The sequence below is a fragment of the Bombus vosnesenskii genome, unplaced genomic scaffold (genome assembly GCF_011952255.1).
Source record: "Bombus vosnesenskii isolate JDL3184/JDL3185 unplaced genomic scaffold, Bvos_JDL3184-5_v1.1 scf7180000013272, whole genome shotgun sequence".
NCBI classification, from domain to species: Eukaryota; Metazoa; Arthropoda; class Insecta; order Hymenoptera; family Apidae; genus Bombus; species Bombus vosnesenskii.
In genome coordinates this window covers 1,701,381-1,723,781 of record NW_022882930.1, presented here as the reverse complement: position 1 = coordinate 1,723,781, position 22,401 = coordinate 1,701,381, and the positions used below count along the sequence as shown (strand labels likewise).

The window sequence follows — 22,401 nt, the reverse complement described above, 5'->3', positions numbered from 1 at the left end:
ATGTAGGTTAAAGGTTAACGGAGCATGAAGACGTATTTTGGTGTTGTGGTTCTTTTCTCTTTTGTAATTGGAATAAGATTTTGGGAAAATGGGATTTTAGTGTCATACGTGTTATTTGGAATGGATATATTAACGAAGATATTCGCTAGTGAATGTCATTTATGTTTAATCATTTGTTGAGTTATCGAATGGAGTAAAATAATTGTTTGTCTAGCTTACGTTAATTATGATATACTTTAGAGAGGCGTGAAATATTTTTCTACGGATTTGGCGTTCTATTTTATTTTGCTTTCATTTATGATTCGATTAAGTTACTTTCAAAAAACACAATTTATCAATGTACGTATTACATGTACGACATTAGCTAGTGAAATATAGAATACCATCGATAGTTTCACTTAAATATCTCACTCCCCAATATCGAGGCACCGGAACCGAGTAATCTTTTCATAAAACTACGTATCAGTAACGAACATTATCTACGTTTGTAAAAATCCTCCCTGGCTTAACCCCGTGCCTCACGCTATCAAATCACATTCAGGGCGCGGGCCATGAACCAAGTGCGATAAAGGCAAGTTATATCCACAGTAAATTTTTATGTTCTTTGCGATTACAGTTCTGATTCATGAAATCAACTATTTATGAAACACGTACAAACGCAGTGGCGAAATGTAATTCATTTTTACGGCAGGTACAACATACGTGTTACAAAAACACAAATGAAAAATTCAGCAATTAATAACGTCTATTGTAATATAATATTTTACAAACATTGAATACTATGACTCAAGGAAACAACAAATTCGCGTGGCAGCCAATCTGTTACCGCGTTAAAGAATTAAAATTACACGCAGCCGATCGATTTCATCGGAAGAATTTTCCTCTTTAACGTCGGTTACCACAGTTTCGATTATTCATGCATTAGAAGTGTTGTTTCGATATAAAATGAAATCTCCGGTGACACCACGTGAATACCACCTGTCGCTCCGTGTATATACGCGTTTGCTCGCTCCTGGCGATACGCAACGAGGATATGTTGTCACTTCCTGCCGGCGACGCGACGTCACGCCCTCGCAAACTACCGGTTTTATTTTAGCGACACTGGGTATTTGTCACACTGTGTCGGCGCACGTAACCGCTCCGTGGTACAAAATGCTTGCTAATATGGACACTATGACCGCTTGATTCATTCAGAAAATGCATCGTTTAAATTAGAGGTCAATTCTTTCTGCGTTGCGAACGTCATCGAAATACATATATGAATTTCGATAAGTTGTTTAGCCACTTTCAAGTTGTACGTCATGAGTTTCGAGAAATTATGTATCATATATTACAAATTCATTTAGCGGACTAATATATTTTTTGTATTTATTTTCTTTATTTCTGTATTTTCACACATTATTCTCCAAAGAGACGCATTGCAGGTTATTTGAATATTGTGTAATAAAGGAGGGTTGCAGCTCGACAAATATTGAGAAACACTGGTCTATGACATCCCCCTACTCCATTACGCACACTTTGATCATAACTTTTCGCTCAATTCCTTGTGCTCTTTCACAGGCAAAGAAAAAATACGTTTCGGCCGCTCGTTTCCTCTGTCGCAGGAGCGTTTCATTGGACGTGGACCGCTCTTAACATCCGTAAATACAGGGCCGTAAATATACGTCAGGACGTATATTAAACTCGTGTCATGTGCTTCTTCGGCGATGTCGTTTTACGCGGTCGTCGTCAAAAAGTCTGAGAAACGTCGCTTATTTTTGCAATCAACTTCTCAGTGAAGTTACGACGGCGACAAAGAAATTACGACGATAGAGACACGAAGCGGATACGAAAGATTTCAAAGAAGCTTTAACGACGCGTTTGTGGATGATATGTAGAAGGTTATGTTAATCTCATTTGCATGATCTCAGTGTCTAATAGTTGATTTTTAAACAGATAGAAGCTGTCGGTGATTTCTGGAATGATAGCTGTTAGAATCTGATACGTGTATTAGATTAGATTGTATCAGCGATATGTAATTTCGATGTCTTTGCTACATCTTCGAATATGATACGAATGGTAGTTTCCTACAATGTTTTCTTTAACGATGAAATTTTTCTGAATTTTTTGAAATTATAATTTCGATACCATCATTTTCCTGATTTTCAAGTTTCTTCGAATTACGTTTCTTCTTCTATTTATTAGGAATTAGGTTTCTTTTTATATGTTGAAAATAATTACTTACATTATCAATATCGATATTTTTTGAAATAGAGGAAATTCCACGAAACAAGCACATAATTTTTGTCATGGCAATTTGCCTGAGCAACGTTCAGCGAGAAACCATCCGAGCTGTTCAAAGTTCTAGTTCGAGCGACTGGACCAACGACCACATGGGTCTTCTGACGAACTACACAGAACTTTGGACGACCGAGTGATCGTTCGGGCTACTTTATCGCGGTTTCTTGGAGAATCATCCCGGAAATAGTGTTCTCGACAACCATACCTCAAAATCCGGGAAGCGGACGATAGGGAAATCAACGTGTGTCCGTGCTACGAAACGAGAGAGATTTTGCTCGCGTTTCGCTTTGAAAATCGGGCGTGAAAGGCGCCTCTTAAATATAGATCAGCCTCCCACGAGGAACGAATGCGCGAACGAGCTCTTAAAGCGGACTACGTTACTATTAATAAAGCAATTATAAGGGCTACGACCGGCGCCGTTTCTTCGACGCTCATGAACCTGTTACTTTCGATCTGACGTCTCCATTAAAGCTTTTAGTCTGCTAATGGAGATGGCTAGTTTAGCGATCCCCTTTTATTCGCTAGTCCTTTACGAATTGGATGGAAACGTAGTTTTAGATTATGGGACAGCAGGGTAGTTACGGTTTTGGATATTAAAATGAGCGTAAATTAAGTGAAATGAATTGTCGGGGTTGCTGTGATGATATGACCATAAAGAAAGACATATTTGGTTAATCTCTTAAAGTGTCGTCTCTCCAAAGTTTAAAATTAGCAGGAAAATGTCAGATACGAAGATATAATTAACACGAAGATTCTTCTGTTCGATATCTGATTCCAATTAATTTTATAGCGTGAATTGTAATTTGAATTAAGTCTATGATTTGGCTATAATTAGATGATGACAATATAATTTGGCTTTTGTCACAGCTTTATATGATTTATTTGTTTATAATTATTGAAATAGTTTCATGATTACGTAGTGTAACACAATATAGATTCTGCTTTTATTCCAATGTTGACTTTCAGCTTATGTTAAAGAAGTTTATATAATTTGAAAATTGTTCAACTACAGAGTATGTAGGGATCTCCTTATATAAATATAACATTTCTCTCTGCTGTTACTTATTTCTTTCATCGGTATTTACTGCACTTATTGAACTTTCCAACCGTAAATAATTGCCACTCAATTAGACGTCGTAACTCAGAGAAAGTAGCCGTAAATTGCGTAACCGATAGTCCAGGATAAATAGCATAGAAATTATTTGATACACGATCGTTCTTGCATTATGTATCTGATTTCTCGAAATATTTGAATTTTGCGAAATAACTTGATCAGTGTTCTATTTAGTTGTTTGAAATAACGAAGTATCAGCTTCCACTCGTCTAGACTTCTGCACGCGTCGTTTAACTCATGCGAAATCTATTTGTCCATTACCCTCTTAGTTGTGCCAAATGATGAGTAATCCTAAGGCTAGGCTCAGTCGTGTTTGAAATATTACGTCTTAGTTTGCTGTCTATTATTTTCGATAATCCCTTTATAAACAATATTATAAATATTATATTGCATTCTGTGGCTTCCTCCTTGATTTATATTGTATTTCGCAATGGAATATTGCTAGTATCTATTTCTACAAATTAACATTCAACCATTCTACCTACAAGTTTCTTCAAAATATTAATTTTATGTCTTTAGCAATTCTCACGGTTCATTCCTCAAAAAATATTACTAATTTTTAATGAAGTCTACAAATCAATGTTCAACTATGCTAAGATTCGACATAAACTTTATCAAAGTATTCAATATTTCGTACCTTCAGCAACTTTTACGATGAAGTTTTGTTTCGAAACTCATACGTAATCACTGACGACATAAAATAAATAATATAAATTTATAATATAATTTAAATTTAATTTTTGAAATTTTAATATATATAGGTAATAAACAATTATAATACCCTTTTCATTTACATTAGTTCATTTTGTTCGCGTATATTTTATTTTTACGTTTCACCCTGTCTCGCAATTTATTCTTTGCCAACATATCAACTCTGTACCAGTACCAATATCAGTTACATTGATCATCCAGCCAATCCCAGTAATACTACACTAACAAAACGCGGCCATATTACCTTGATATAACAAAACTGCCAACTGTGTACGAGTATCGATTCCTCATCCATCTTAAAGTAAAGCAGAAAAGAGAAGAAAAAGGGGGAGCGGACACAACAGAAGGAAAAGCAACGAAGAAAAGGGACCGATGAAACTCTCATCCGTTCCCATGGTGCGTTTCGCTTTCACTTTCATGAGTTCTCGCGATGCGAATTCGACTGTTGAATAAAAAGCTCCTTGCCTTCGAGTCGTGTGCTCCCTTCTCCCCTGCGTTTCTCTGGCCTTCGAGCGCGACTTGACGGAAATACCATACAAGCCGTGCCGTCTAAAACCACCGGTGGCCGTTAGATACTGACTGACGAGGTACACGAGCAATAAAATCCAGAAGAAGATGGAACAAGTGACACCTAGCCGCGGAAAAGAGCATCGATTTCGCCGGTCGCGACGCGTTCGTCCAGATTGGATTTCGATTTTCTCTTGGCTACGATACCAGACACTCTACTCGATGACCTATATTTCTGTCACTCGACGGGATACGCTGTCAATTGACAGGAAATCGAACGATCTGACGCGGAGCTGCCGCCATTTTGCGAGCTCTGTAATTGATTCGACGTCGCGACGCTGAATGGAAACACGTGTCACGTGGACGGGGTGATTTCTGGCTTTGGTACGCGATAAATATGCTGAGATTGATGATCGTCTATGTTTCTGGCTTTTGGAGAAATTCCATGAAATGTTAGTAGCTTTCTCTTCAAATCGGACAAGGAAAATTATGTAACGAGCATATATATCACAAAGGTCAACGTATATTTTATAAAGAGGTTATTTTTATTGAGATACGGTGCATATAAAGTGGTGTAATAACGCAAAATGATTGTACAGCAGAATAATTCCACCATTAAAACACTTAAATACGAAGTACTAAATTATTTATTAGTGCAACGGTATCGTATTAATTGCACAATATTATCTTAAATAACATGCGATTAAATTCGAAATGATCTCATAAATTTGGCCCAGAGTGCGTAAGGAAATTTATTTTCTATACGGTCAAGTAACTTTCACTTTTACCGCGGCAGAAGTTCATGAATTCTACCGTATCGGGTAAAATTCTTCGAAAAGCGAATACTATCGACGAGTTCTTTGACGTTAAAAATTGTACGCTTGATCTACGGCTGTTTCATAGCACGACGATAATTCGTCACGTTGAAACAGAAGCAGCGAGTTTAATTCTCGTCGCACGATTATCATATCGGCAAGGTGGAGGATTACGCGCGGTAGCAAAACGTCTTTCTCGCGATCGAACGTCCATTATAGAATCGCTGACGGTGATTAGAATTGGATTTCGAGACGCTCTTGTCGATTGCAAGTTTTCGAACTAACTAGGAATTTCGAGTTACAATCCCCCCCCCCCCCAATGTTCGTATGTTTGTAGTTAAAAGTTATTCTAATTCTTAATAGTTATTCTAATGTTAGTTTCGTAAACACGAAAAATATTTTCAATTAATTGTTGTATATTATATTTATTATAGAACCTGAAATGTATTAAAAATTTAGTTTTTTTTTTAAATAATTTCTTTTCTTGATTAATTGGTTAAGATTTTATGTTCTTAATTTCATTGCACGATGTTTAAGTTCTTCGTTTGACAAACGTGATCGTACGTGATGATTGTACTTGAGAATCATATAATTTTCCTATCGACGCGTTTCCCACTCCAGAAAATCGAGTTTAAATAAAATCTAAAACTTTCTCGTTCGTTCAAACCATGTTATCCCTATTCTCTTTCTAACCATTCACTAACCGACGTCGTTTTTTCGCTTTTTTAAATTCACGGCTGAAACAGCCGAGACTGTACTTGACCTACAGCAAGGACCACGATGCGAGATAACCGCAATAATTCATCGTCGCGATTTTGATAACTCAATTTACATCGAGATTGGAATAAAGGTGCAGCTGGAATGGAATCGTTGAAAACGAACCACTGGTTAATTTCACTACGTTCCAACAGGTTGGGTGGAGCATAACTAACATAGTCGTTCTTGCGGCGATTGTGGTAATTGCGCCATTTTATCGGCTGTCGCCCTCGATGCTGTAAACGGGGTTGGGCATTTAACTACCTTCTATACGTAGAGAAAATAACCGTGTCTGGAATGCAGACCTTTATTTCGCCTATTCCCAATGTAGACGTTCTACTTCCGTTCATATTTAAGCGATCTACAGAACGACGAGGTTTCGGTACGCTGGGTTCGTCTTAGGAAAAGGTCAATCCGTACGTAGTTTCAACCCATGTGCAATTTGTTGCGACCCGTGTAGCAGACTATTACCGAATAGTTCCACTTTATTTCAGACCAAGTGTGTTAGACCGCTGTGAAATCTATTTTATTGCCTCTGTTCTCGTTGAATCCGAATCGTTGTTGATCGTTGTGAGCATGTGGAATTTGTAATAGGATTTTGTGCGAGTCGAATCGAGGAGTAAAGTGTTTCGTGTCTGTCGAGAATTATTGGCAGTATGTTTTGTATTTGATACTGTCGCAATACAGATGGCGAAATAATTGTTTCTCTGCGTATCATATATAAATCTTCATTATTTATAGACTGAATTTTACATCCTTTTTGTATTCATTATATTTCGTATTACAACTTTAATCGGTATTACGTAAATGGACGATAGATTTAATGAAAGCGAAGAAACAGGATTGTTGGAGATGTCAAATGCAGATCATGTTGAATGGTATATTTCATTTTTTATAATATATAAAAATATATTTTACTCGAAGATAGATCATAGACTCCACGATATGAGTCTAAACTTTCATAGCGTTTGACACTGAACTGTAGAAGCGTATAGAATTACAAATTCGATCAATTTCCATTTTCTTATCTTCGTATTATCATTCAAGCTAAGTCAAAGTATAACGTACAAGTGTACGGGCTTATTACATACTTCGTGAGCGAAAATATCACGTATACAGTTACGGTTTTTCTTCCTTGCAATCCAGCGTAGAAAGGGTTATGAGAAGCCTAAGAAATTCTTCACGACACCAACGCTTCATTTCACTGATCCTGTACTTTTGATTTGAAGAACCCTCGGTGCGGCTTCTTTCTTAACCCTTTCGGGTTGGATGGTGTTTGTGAAAAAAAAGACGCCAACCGATAATCAAACGTATGACGGCAATCTTTTCACTTCCTTTCTGCTTTATATTTCTATTTGTTGTCGCGATAAAAATTTGCTTAGTATTTTTCTTCTTGTTTTAATACGATATATCATGATGTTATTAGATGAAAGCGAATCTTGCGTTGATCTCGCTGACTAAGATTTATCGTATTGAGTTAGTGGATAGCTTTCTGCAAACGACTACAATCAGTACTTGGAATTATATGAATTTTTATTTTGACGATTAATAATTAATTAATTAATATGCCGATAAAGAAGAAATATAATTTCTATAAATTTCTTTTACATTAAGATTTGTTTACGTTAATTTTGCACTAGCGAAATTATGATAAACTGTTATCTCTTAAATATTAAAGATGAGGATGAGGAATGTTTTAAATGTTAATGAAGTTAAACGAAATCTGAGAGAATGAATTTTTTGTTGGCGGTAACGTAAGAACACATGTGGCAATAGTTGTGGACTTGTAAAAAAATCGCAACAAGTGGGTTCCGAAGTTCTTCTTTGTCTGCCTTATTCACGAGAGTACTCTCCCGCAGATTACCATGCACATATTTAGAAATCTTTCCAGGAAAGCGTAGGAAACGTAAGAATACTAAAATAGAAATGTTAAATATAATCCTTTGAATTGAGAAATCCTTCGACTCAAGTTAGTGCTTCTCTCAACTCAACCTCTTCATTGTAAAAATATAATTTTTCATTTTTTACTAGTTGCAAATATTCTATCTATTATTTTCACATTTGAAAGCAATTCAAAAATTGTTCAGATTTTTATTTCAATTCCTTTTACAGTAAAAAAAAAAAGAAAAGATACACGAACTGTTCAATATTTATATGCTAACTGGTCCTTCAATGTTAAAATTTCTATATGCAGAGAGTTGAAGTTAATTTCCATTCCCCAATAATTTCAATAGCATGCTTCAGTTACTTCAAAGATCGCTTCTTTAATCTCATCCCGTGCATAGCACAAAATATTTACCCCTTTCAATGGTGTATTATCGTTCACGAATATTATCGTTTTGGAATTCGAGGCAGCCTAATCGAGTTTAGTAACGATGAGACGACCCCAACGGTATTCGGTATGCTCAAACAGTGGTTCTCAATCCTCTCCTAATAACTATCCACTTTTAACCCTTGTATTCTCCTATAGTACATGCAAAATTATAATTTTTAATTCTTCAAACATTACCATCCAAACCCTATAATAAGTGCGGAGAATGAAGCATATGATTCTTCCACTTCTATACGTTTTTACTACTAGAGTTATTAGAGTAGCAAAAATTAAGATTTTCTAAAAATCCATTTATTTAGGATTACGTGAAATCCTATATTTTTACAATTATTTTGTATTCGATCAATTGAATTATTATGAAATTTGTTTTTATTTTATAAAGAACACGGTTCTTTAAGAGTCCTTGTAATTAAAAATTCGAACGTAGCTAGTATTAAAAGACTGAAACTAAAGCTTTTAATGCGATCTCTCCAATTCATCGTTTTATGTTGTGACCCTTTTCCCAGAAAGCTCCATAGTTCGTAATTTTTCATCGAAATGTCACTAATTCACAATTGGGGATTCGAGTGATTCTTTGCAAAATGTTGAGAGAAAATGTTGCTTTCTTCGTAATAATTTCGTCTCTACTTCTTTGGTGCAAGTCTTTTACGCTTTAGTCGTCGACAGTGCTAGCGTTAAAACAAAATCGGCTCGAGCAGAGGAGCATAATTCCAAGGCTGGTACCGAGGTGAGTTCTGCCACGAATACACGCGCACGAATTTATGCTGGCCTTTCTGTAACGCCTCTTTGATCGAGGAATCAGCGTGGCTAGGCAGCTTCGTAGCGAGCTGCCGTCGAAAATAGAGAACCTGGCCAACGTGCATCGCCGGGAACGCGGCCAGGCATTCCCATGGTAGGTCCCCGGGTGCGTGCTTCTCATTCTGTCTCGCCTGGACGCCATTAAGATCACCCATCTCTCCCTAGTCCGCTTTATTTCACAGAGATTCCTATCGACTCGAATAGAAAACCACCTGTTTTCGTTTTTGCGTGAGCTTTCTCGTTTCCCGATGATGATTCGCTAACCAGCTCGTCTGTGAAAGTTGGAGTCCCCTGTCGTGGCTTTTGCTCAAACGAATGAAATCATTTTTCAACTTGTTAACAGGATCATATACAGATCATATGCGAGTAGAAGTAATATTTAATAAGTGAAAATTGATAGGTTGAGCTTAGTTCTTCTAATTTATTTGTAACCGTCATGAAATGTTAGTAAAAATTATAACAGAAGATTTGTAAGTGAAGAAACAGTTACATTCGAGTGGCGAGTTAACTTATCCTCCCTAATTAACAGATTAAAGTTTGCAATGTTGGCAATCTTTGTAAAATCTTATTCCAAACACGCATTAATACCAAAAACAAAAATATTGGAAGGTTAAATTTAGTTTTAAACAAGCGACTTTCTTAGACATACGTGTCGGTATAAGAAATTAATATATAATATATATATAATAGTTATTAATAAAGTTCAATGCAAATATATTGTGTCCTATAATTAAGCTGTCGATAATTATTTGCGGTTCAGTTCTGTTTTTTCGTCGGCGTCACGCTTTGGTCGCTGCTTAAATTGATTCAATAGGGGCGAGAAGAAAAGGGGATCGTTGAGCTAATGTAGTTTCCATTCTCTTTGCCTAAAGCGTCTCGTTGATTGGATCGAGCTCGCTGGGAAAAAGTGTGTGAGCTTATTTAATCTTTGGGTAATCGAGCGGGTCTCGGTTAAATACGAGTGTTTGCACGTGAAGGATGGGAAATTCTGGCAGAAGTAATGGAATTAAAGCCTTGATCGGAGAGGTGCGATGCTTTTTTCTTGGAATGGACGTTTGTTTTTTAATCAGCGTTTTGTGTAATTTGTGCCCATAAACTTGTACAATTTCTAACATTTTTTCCTCCTTTTTTTGGATTCTTTAGAATATATTCTAAATAGAACATAATTTGTTTAGAATAAATTTAGTTCATTATCGTCAACATTTTCATTGAAAACTTGTTTAGTATGAAATTTGAAACGAGAACCGGACAGTCCAAACGAATATACTCCTGATTATTTGATAATTATATATTACAAATTGAAGAATTTATTTGTAACGTTACAACAAAATAAAATTGTGGACACATGTGAGTCATGCGAGGTACTCCTGTTTCAATTACCATACAAAATTCGTAGTGATTAAGTTTTTATTGGAGAATATTCTTGTTTGTCAAACTTGCCTATAATTCATCCTATAAACGCGGCTCTTATTTGTCATGCATGATTCATATACCATATTACGAGTCACGTAAATACATTATTACAAGGCAAAGTTTAAATAACACTTCATTATCCACTTATTGCCCATTAAATTTGGGTACACCTGAAATCGATTCGACGTTCATACACATAAAAATATCCTCAATGTTCATTCGTAAATTATTTCGACGATTTCGTTGCGGCAAAGAATACAGAAAGTAAACATCGTAGCAGACAATAATTCCGTTCGATTTGGAATCTCACGCGATGTACCGACAAATAAGTGCTCGAAGACACGTCGATCGGTTACTACGTTTAGCATTTATCGAACGGATATTTTGATAATAAGTGAAGACGATCGAATTTACTGCACGAAACGCAAGCCGAAAGCGTGTCATTAGCGTACAAATTTAGTCGGTACGCGACCTCTCATGAGTGTTTACCAACGGGCCCGGAGGCGCTCTCGATGGCTTGGCAATTTTTCTGAATACGTTTGTATCTCTTCCATTCTACCACGCTTTTTTCGGCCGTCGGTTTTTTGACGAGCTGAGAATCGACCGGTGTTCTCACGAATAGCGCACGCCAACGCCCTGGGCATGCCCTGGTTTTCCACGAAAATCATTTCTGCAAATTACACGCCGCCGCAACGCAACACGTCTCTTCTCTATAGAAAAGTTCGAATATTTAGTTTGTGGTATGAAACGTTTCGTCCGCGCCGTTTTTGTTTAGAATGCCAGCATTTTCTTGGCTTTCATGTGTATCGCTGCGTGTGATTATTGTTCTTCGGCGTAGAGTGTTGAGAATTAAAAGAATTACATTTAAATGTTTAAGGACGCTTAACAAACAACGAGTCGTTTAATGCTCTCTATTTCAAAATATCGGTTTACAAAGATATCTAGTAAGCTCTTCAGGCTCTAAATACTCAATCTCCTAATTACACATAGCCACGCATTAATACGCACCATTCATCGCATTTATCTTCTCCAAGGTTCTCAAAATGATCTTTAACCGGCTGCCCGAAACATCAAAGAAACGAACAAGAGAGAAAAAAGGATCTGCGGTCTAACTGTTTTGTTCGTATGACGTACAGGCGGTACAGGCTAGACGAAGCGTGTCGCTTGGTTTATTTTGTCTGACGTTTGGATTAGCTGTATTAATAAACCATTAGCAATCGAGATTACCAAACACAGTAAAATAGAAAAGGACTGATAAAATAGATAAGATTTTTACATATCGTACATCATTTAAGAAAAGGAAATATTATAAATTAAAGACTATGGATTTTTATAAATTTGTGAAAAATTTGAAGATGTAAAAATGCTCGGTTGTTTACAATATTTGGAACGTAAGACAATTTATTATCGAAGTTCCTCTTTTTTAAATTATATAGAGAAATTTTGTATAAATATTCATCGTCTAATTATTAATATACGAGAAGAATTTTTTATTATCATGCAGCGTAGAGACCATTTCAACTGAAAGTCTTCACTTGTAATGCTTGCATTTACCATTTCAACTGGTCGATTACTCACATCCTATGCGTAATGCGGTCGTCTGGGATCGGTTTTTTCTTCTGTCATTTCAGCCGATTTTTTGTCCAAACTCAGCTGTTCGATAGTATGGGCCCGACGTTTAACTGTGCAAAAATCCTAATGTCAAGGTTGAATCGTTATCGTGGTCGGGCATCGAGCGCGTGATTTCTGCGAAATGCGGACCTGTCTCGCCGTCGAAAGACGAATCGTACGTTCACGCCCACGCGTACACGTGAAGCACGTGCATGTTTACCAAATCGAGCCTGCTGGAGCCATTGACTTTTTCACCTTCAGACGGGATCATCGAAAGCAAGAGAAGGTCGGTACGTTTGCAGAAGAATCAGCATCGATGCAATAAATCTTCTTGTATCTCGAATCTGCATCTAATAAAATGCAACTATGAGGAAAAAATGACCGTGACCAATGATTTAGTGGGCCTTTTCGCGGAGAAAGGAAAAACTGTTTCGTTAACGCGATTTTGATACCAGAATATCACTTTGAAGTTAAGCTGATCAACTAAATTCCCTCTTAATTTTAATGTCAGAATAATTATTTATTATGTAATTTTTGAAGAATCAAATATTAGTATATTATATAATATACTAAATTATTAAATATTAGTAAATATTAGTATATTATAGTGATGGAGTTAAAGTGGTAAACGATGTAAATGCCAAAGGAAATGAAAAAAAGAATGAAAGAACGATTCTAGCAAGAAGATCCTAAGTGCTAGAATAATTTATTTTAGCTTTCGGGGTTACTGCAAGATAAAACTACGATCATAAACTAGACGATGGTTAAAGAAAGAAAAGGATTGAAAAAAATGAGAATAGTAAAGATCGCTAAATTTAACTGGTCTATATATTTTCTACTACCTGTTCTTCCTCTAAATCTGTAAAGGTGATAAACGTTGAAAGTCCATAGCGTTAGCCTAGCCACGACTAACGTGAGTGACTGATGTTAATGGATTCTAGAGCATTATGGCATCCAAATTATTTTTTTTTCTTCTTCAAATTTTAGAAATTCTTTTCGTGCCCGCAATTTGTGTCATTGATTTCTATATTAATATATGTATATATAATATTTCATTGTCACAAATTTTATACCTTAATCATCGCTAGTTTTAATTTTAGTAGATAAATATTCCCAATTGAAATACACTCCTTAGAGCTTGAATTTTCTGTTTCGCCAAAAAGTCTTGCAAAAGTTCTACCTTTCTACTGGCACGCTATAGTTCTACATTCTGAGACGAGGCTAACGTTAGAACGAGGCATAGGCGAGCAGAATCGAAGAACAGGGTCGTGAAAATTCGCACGCACTCACATTCCTCCTCGTCTTCTTCTTCTGTTTCTTCTGGAAGAACCTTGGCCCGATTTGGCTGACAACTAGACGAGCACACGAGGCTTTCTAGTTTCAGCTCTCCGTTCCTTCGCTTTCAGTCAGCCGCGGTGGTGAAACCGGAGGAATCAGTCGTCTCTTTGCATTACGTAAACCGCGTTCCTTCGTGCTCTCGAACCGAAGACGATCGAGAATTAAACACGCCGTTGTTATCGCTGCAATCCTAAAATTCAGCGATTCCTTTTCGTTCCATTCATCACGCGCTACTTTACTTGCTAGTTAGTAGCTGGTTTCCGTTGCCTAACAGAGACCGTTCAGAAACTATTCCTGGACGAGATACGGCTACCTTCGCGTAGACAGCAGCTATAATTGAATAGTGAGCAACGTGGTCCGGTGGCAAGTTTTATTTGAACGTTTAGCGCCGGAACACGGTAGACAATTTTATGAATTTAAAATAATAACAATAATAAATAATGAATAGAATGCTGGAAATATCTAAGTTTGAAGGTCTCATTCAAATAAACGATACTATTATATATTCACTCATACGCATGACATACACTTGACATATGTTGGCTCATGAAAATATTTGAATATTTATTATTTTATAGAAAAAATTTTATTATTATAGAAAATGTTATGCTCGATCCACTCGTACGTCAATATTGTATATGTTATATAAAATATCTTGAAACTTTATTAATGCTATAATGAGACACGACTGTCGTAATTAGCTTGCTATAAAAAAATTATTTGAATATCTAGTTGTTAAACACTGATGAAATATTAAGATATTTGTGCGTTCCCATTGTATCAGTTACTAAAATTGTAAACATATAGGAAAATTAAAACGATATGTATATGAAAATCCACGAAAATATAGCGCGATAAATTTGTCTATTCGGATTGTTTAATTTTGTCCACTGTACGACATAGTGTTTCGACCGTGGCGTTTCCTATTCGAATTATTTTAAGGACGAGGTACTAAGAACCGTGTTATAGGGTCACGGTGTAGTAAACCGTGTGGATGGTTCGCGGTTTCGTTTCCTCAATTGCGGTATTGGAAGGTGTCGACAGAATGGCCGAGATGTTGTGAGAATTCTTTTTGTCGAATGTCTGTTATTGAGATCATTTAGTTGTATCTTTACGATACGATTGTATCTTTTTTTATATTTTGTGTAAGTTTACTTATTTAAAGCGATGTGATAGGTTATATTCAAATTTATACCATTTGTATTAATCTATATAATCTCACGTTAGAAAGCGTATCCTGAAGGTTAGAAAAGGATATTAATTCGATTAGCGTACGAAATTTTTCATGCATTTACACGTTTACGTAACAGTCAAGGTTGCTGGAATTTGAATATTCATTCAGAGGTAGAAAATAAAATACCCTATATACTTGATTCGTTGGAAAAGAGCAATTTCGAAATATCATGTACATACTTATTTAATTGAAGGATTAAATAAACATTTCTTGAAATTAAAATATGTTTCCGAATATATGTGTGAGAATACATATTGGAAGTAGATACTTAGAAATGATCTTTTTAAATAATGTACCTTAGCGTACAAACGTTACAAGTCTGCACGTTATTCACAGTTAGACAGAATTCGATGCAAGATCGCACAATCGGCTTTCACTTCCTTCGATAAAGCGAGATTAAGCCATCATCCACTAAGGGGCAATTTACCAATCCCTGCAGTCAGCAGGATCGGTAGGAGAATCAAATCCATCAAGCTGACCGTTATTAACACACATCAGTGTCACATTTTTTGGGCAGCTACAAATTTTCATGAAAGCGTAACCTTCTACCCCTCGCACACGCTCTTTTTCTTTTTTTTTTTAATCCTCGCGTGTAGGTTGGTCAGTAAGCTTATACAGTTGTAACAACTGTTATGTTACTGCTACCGTTAATACATTCATATTTACACTTACGACTTCTAAAATTATCCAAACTATTTATTTAAAATTCCTAATATACAACCGTTACTTATCAAGACAGTAAATTACTACGCAGTAAATTAACTATTAAATTAACGTACAAGTAGCCATTACCATTTTATATATCACGAACGAATATTTCTCGCGATCGTTGCTCGTAGCACAGCATCTTATCATCCTCCTCCTGGTATCTCTTTCACTCTATCCTTTCTCCCTTACACGTAACATGTTCGTTGGTCCTCTTCCTGCGTCTCCGTCCCCTGTATTTCTCCTTTTTCCCTTTCTCATCTTTCTTATGGAGCGTGGTGTCACGAAAACAGGCTGGTTCGGTTCCATACGATAAGTGAAACGTGTTCGAGCCACGTCTGGCCCCACGTATACGTGTACCGTGTGGTCATCAAATAGCGACTCGTCCGAGTTGGCGAGAATCTTGCGTCATTGACGCGGCAGCCGCCCATGAATGAAACCGTGGAGGCGCACGTGTGTAGCTCGCGAGCTCCGTCGGCATTTAAATACGATTTAAAGCGAACGCGGCCCGAAACGGGTTGCGGAGGTCGCGTTTTAACCGTGAACGAGCGTGAGAACGATTCGCCGCTGTCCAAGGAGCCGTTTCCCGTGCACGCCTTGTCGACTGCCGCCATTTTAGGACAGAAACCTGCTTTCCCCTTCTTTACCTTTCTACTATTTCTCCTCATTTAGTTTCGAATTTTGCAATTTGGGATATTTTTAAGTTCGTTGCAGATTAAAGAGGCGTATTTTCTTATGCTTTCGTTTCTTTCTACCTTCTTCTGATGTTATTAAATTTATATCGTTTTATATAGAATTTAGAATTTAAAAAGAAATATTTTTGTATATTATCCGTTTTAAACAATTTTTTTTCAATTTTATTACCATATTGTCTTAATGTTTTATATCATTAGTACAATAAATTAAACCGTTAATTTATTCAGTCAATTAAGCAAAATCATATCGGTCGTGTAGAATTGCAAATTAGTACGAAATTTGTAAATTACCTGAGAATATATTTAATTAATAATTCATTTAAATATAATTCATTATTCGTTTAATATTTAACATAAATCGGAAGAAATTGCTGAAATAAATGTTATCTTCGATTCTGTTTTATTTATTTACCATATTTAAACTGTGTTTAACGTTCCGCCTTGTGTCAGTAAAATGTCGTGTGTGGAAATGCGTTTGTTGTAATTACAATACTATTGCGTATTATGCTATCATCGACGGCTAAAAACCGTTATTACACGCTATTCGATATTGGAATGGCGAGCGGTATGGCCGAAAGAAATGAAATTGATCTTAGACCTATCATTGCTCTTAGTAAGATATTAATAGCCACCTCGATTTGACATTCACTGTATTTATCTGATTATCGAACCTTGTCGTTTCAACGAAATGTTAATGACCATCGCGCAATGTAGGTGGTCTTCCATTAAAAACGAAATTCAAAAAAGAAGGAAAGGATAAAAGGAAAAAGATGAAGGGATGGATTTTTACGACGAAGAGGGAAGATTTGCTGAATCGACTCCGATTTCACCGTTATTTCGTACGAAATGCTTTTTCAGAAGGTTTCTCAATTAGATACATTTCAATCGAATATTAAAGAAATATTCGAATAGACGTACAGTGTACAGAAAACACAATATCTTTTTCTATGCCTAATGAAAGGCGCGCAGAGAAAAAATGGCTTCCAAAGATGTGTTTACTTTCGACAAGACTGTGCTAATTTTCGGGGCATACACTTTCCACGGTCTCGTGTAACTGTTTCGTGAAAACGTGTCCGTCTTGTTATATACCTTCTAACGTTTGTACGAATTCGCTTTGCTTGTTTTATCGGAATTTCTAATCGACGCCTTAGCGGTGTGCCTTTCGAAACTATATATATATTTAGTAAAGGGGAAATCGGCGACCGGTCGGGTTGATCAAATATTCGACGTGTTTTAAGGTAGACTGAGATAACGTCATAAAATTATTTATAACTGTCCGAGGACGATTCCGTCATATCGATTTACGACTTGCAAATACGATACATTTTTAGCCCCCTTTTTTTTTTATTAACTTTATCTTCGTTCCGATAAAACATTTTTAATTGCTGTCCGAACGATCGTGAAACGTGATGAAACGATCGACTACGCGGAGTGGCATTTAATATTAAAGGCTCGCGAAATATCTGTTAATTAGCGAAATCAAGCATTTTTTGAGAAAAAGATCGTTACCGAAAGTAGACGTCAGCTTCTCGCTCAGGTTACGACTGTAAGAAGTTAATACTCGAGATTAAGGTACAAGTAAAGTTAAAAGAGTATACTCTCTCTGGTAGACATTTAAATTTTTAAAACCTTGTGTCGTGTAAATATACCTATTTAAGTATACATGGATAAAATTCTGAGACACGTATATATATATATATATATCTTTTTACAGTTTTTTTAAATAGTTGTTTTTGTTACTAAAAAGCAATTAGTATTTAATATGATAATGAGAAAAGGTATACTAGAGCTATAAATTTTTCATTATTATATCCTCCTTAATGCAAAAAAATGCATAATTTCAGCGGTTGAATACAATTTATGAAATTATTGATTTATAATCTAGGATGTTTTGTGCAAAAGCTTAATCAAGCAAGTATTTTTATAAACTCAGAATATTATACGCAAAAGTAGCTAAAATTTTTCTCTTCCCGAATTCTGAAGGTAATCGTGGAAAATTTTTACGGCAAATATTCCCTTTTATCATTTTAAAAGAATTTGGTAAATTTCACCATATAAAATATTCAAAAATATTACCGAAAGAATTTTTATTAAACAAATTGAGGTCAAATGTTGATAAAAGTGTTACACGAAGGGAAAAATTTGTCGGTGGTCCCCGAACCATCTAACGATTAATTTCACCGATGCCTCTGCAGTGTGTGACGTATTTTAGCTCCGTCGAAAATTTTATGAATGACGCCTTTCCTTTTTTTTCGTAGCGCTTTTAACGCGATACACGTCGAGAAACGAGTCACGTCGAAATGGTTTATCGCCATCGATATGGCATACCTTACTAGTCGTAGATTTTGCACGAACAGGATTTCGAGGACACACACCTTATCTAACGCGTTTTAGCAGTTAGCAAGTACATATCAAATAGGAAAGAACGAGAAGAAGAAAGAGAGAAAGAGATAGGATCAATTTGAAAACCTGTCGAAGGCCACGATGTCTATCCTTTCCTTTTCCTAATAACACGAGTTAGCCTTCGAACTAACCCAAGCGCTTCATTGATATCAAATTGCTCCTTAACAAGTCACGGTGACGGTTTCCTCAATGGAAATGACGCGAATCTAAATTGAATTTCAAAGATATTTTAATTTGACGTGGAGGTATGTGTGGGATATAATTTTGAATTTGTTTCCACTTTGGATGTCTTATATCCTGAATTTGTATGATTCTGAATTTTTTAAATTTTCAATTATAATTCGGAATTATATTTGCATATTTATCAAAAAAGTACATCTTTTGAAAGAAGAAAATAGTCCTTTAGGAGATCGATAAAAAGAGGAAAACTGAGTTTTACAAAGAGATCACGTGATAAGGCTATTTGGAAAGTGTGAAACTAAGTAGAAAACGTTTCCAAAGAAACTGAACACCTACGATGCTTCTTCTGACAGATTCGATTGCCACCGATGCATTCGTGGGTGTAAAATGTGACATTTATACGAAAGCGTTGGATACGTTGGTGTTTTAAAATGTGATCGTGCTTGCTTGTTAAACTGTCAAGTCGGAAGAGAAAGGTGTTTCATTTTTGTGAAATCAAGGTTTTTATCTTTGTATGGATCTTTTTAGTATCAAACCAATAAGTGTAGAAATATATACAATGAATGTATTCGGTTTTTAAAAATTATTTTGGAAATATGAATAAACGTATAATGTATATCTTATACGATTTCATTTATTTTTAAATATGCTGAACGACAAAGAGTTTATGCAAGATATATCTCAAAGAGGAATCATTCCACGTAAAAAATTTAAATCGAAAATATAATGAAACGTTTTTGCACCATGCTTCATTTTCGCAAAAATCGGATTGGAAAATTTATCGCGTACACGCCATCTATATCGACCTAATTCGTAAACTAAGCACGTTTAAACTTATTTCCCCTAGAACGAGTGATATAAAGGGAGAAATTTTATTCTACATTCTTTTACTACTTCTATTCAGTCGAGAATTATCGAAGTTTACGTACACTTGACGAGTCCTACAATGAGCTATCGTTTCATTTTTAGAGCGACATCGTAAAATACAAAATCATTTAGTACTCTTTAATATCCTTTCATAAAAAAAGTATCCAACTTTTTTCTTTGAACAAGTTACTCATCTATAGTCGTACAATCGATCGTTAAAATATTACAAAATAACGATGTTCTTCAGGATGTCGTCTTCCTAGAAGCAAATAACGATCGTCAACATCGATCAAATAGGAAATCTTATCGAGGATAAATTAATGAAATACGTTAAGTAGAAAACGTAGAAACGAATAAAAGAAATATACAAGTTGGAAATAATTGGAAAGTAGCCGATAAATGTGGCCATTTCTTAATATAGATGACACGCTGTTGAATTGCGGTCAATTAATTCGAGAACCGTTTCTCCGAAATTGTTGCAGAAAGTCCTCGAGGAACGATTGGACAGCAGGGTCGACGCCATGGTTGAGACCGGTCTGGTGCAGGAACTGCTTGACTTTCATCAGAGATACAACGAGCAACGGATTAAATCCAACACGTAAGTGCACGAGTTATATCAGTAAGTGCTTTATATCACGCGATCCCGGTCTGCCGGTTCAAGGATTTATTCTTCGTTTTTCTCCTGTTTTCGTTGAGTCCCCGATCCATGCTCGCCAGACCGTTCGACGAGTCCGTTCGCTTGAAAATTTTCTCCCCAACCGAAGCCTGCTTCCCTCGTTAAAGCAGCAGATTAATTAAAAGTTTCGAATTTTCAAATGATATTACTTCTGTTTAAAAATTTAGGTTGTTTGTTTAATGGGCCGTTGAAGGGGTTGCGTGTGATTTAGCGACTTTCGAACGTTCTCAAATTGTTAAACAACTTAGAAAAGTAAAATTACTAAATGTTCCATGCACAAACGAGTTGTGTATTTCGTTTTAAAATGTACTATCGTGTCAAGATGTTTAATAGATAGTTTAATGTTATAGTCTGCTAAACACATAAGAAGGTAGCAAATGCTCTTTGAAGCACTAACTTCTTACTAGTTTGCACATTTTTGTACGCTTCATTTCCCGTTAGGAAATTTCCAAAGGTTTTATTCATCAAATACAGATGCCAGAAAGTTCCCAAAGCAATTTAAAAATTCACATAGGATCCATTAATTATTGTTAGTTCCCCACACTTTTCATCCAGAACCCAATCTGCCCGTGCATACACTCCTTAACAACTCATTAACTCTCGTACTCGTCAATTACGCTTCATCAAAGAAAAAACCAAGCAAGAAAAGCTATTTTAGACCACCATTTTTCTAAGCGATATCATCTTTGAAACATCTCCATAGTGGCTTCCATCGTCCCATCATGATGGAGTCTTCCATCTTCTTTGCTCAACTCCATCGTAACGGAAAGAATAATATCGTCTGTGAATCGAGAGTAGTCTCGAGATGCACGCGTATTTCACGCTGCTCGAAATTCACGAATCACGTGTGCATAGCGAGCACGTGATTCGTACGAGACACGCTAGAGCCTTTGTGAATGAAGTCTGGCGGTGCACGGCTCTCGCCTTACTCGCTTCCGGAAATCGCGAGCGCGTCGACCGGATGCCCGAGAGAAAATAAAGGAAGTAGCCAGTCGTGAGGAAAAGTAAGTACATACCGGCCTTCGTGGCAGTGTACGAGCACCGCGTGCGGTAGAACAACGAAAAAAGAAAAAGAAAGAATTATACTGGCTCGACTGAATGATAATCGCCTTATCTCTTGATATCTGGGAAGTTCCGAGCTGATTCGACGCAGCGATTCTCAAACGCCTTTCGCGGTTCGACAGTTTTTTTCAAAGAGATCCCCTAGGTTTTAATTGAGTTTCAAACGTAAGAACAGATCTTTTTACAACAGCGCATTTTTATTCGAATTAAACTGATATTCGAATGTTATAATACAGAAGATTTCATTTTCTTGTTCTCGTACGAATATATACGTATCTTATTGTCTACAATGAAGTGTAAAAGTTTTGGATAAGAAAGATTCTTCGCTTTACGATCAAAAAATGATATTTTAAAGAATTTTAAATAATTAAGATTATGTAATTTTACAACAGTGTCTATTTTGTTGTACTGTTTTCTTTCACTGGCTTCATTCTATGTAGCTAGGATTATTTTAGATATCACTTTCGGAATATAAAGCGAGAGATCTATCTGATCGGAAACTTTTGCGCATCACTGTATGTTTGAAAGACGATACGATATTGCTATGCGAATGGTTTTTGTGATTTGCCGAATACCACGGTGAAATTAATCGAAAATAGGAGCGAATGTGTTTCAAAATTCGAAATATATGCTAATATATACTCATAAAAATAAGAAATGACATTTTTTTCTACATACGGTAACAGAAGGTGAAGAGATGTTACTTAAAAGCTGTTACATGTCGAATAAATAAAGCTGGTATAACGTATTAGCAAAAATTATGAGGTTTAAATGTATTCCTCTTAATTACTTACGACCTTGCAAAAACTGTATTAATTATTCAACAATACGAATTGATATTCGAAAAGCATCCGCGGTATTTGACAAGTGGAATATCGAGTTTAAAGTTTGCATTATCTTTTCA

General features: G+C 36.0%; 1 protein-coding gene across 2 annotated transcripts in view; it reads left to right on the top strand.

Annotated features, from left to right (window-relative positions):
• LOC117231281 (tRNA dimethylallyltransferase) overlaps window positions 1-22,401 on the top strand; it is a 116,536-nt gene that overhangs the window by 82,018 nt on the left and 12,117 nt on the right. For both annotated transcript variants that reach the window (XM_033489583.1, XM_033489584.1), the window contains exon 5: window positions 20,242-20,357. In XM_033489583.1, coding sequence (XP_033345474.1) covers window positions 20,242-20,357 — 116 coding nt within the window. The remainder of the gene's footprint in view (window positions 1-20,241; window positions 20,358-22,401) is intronic.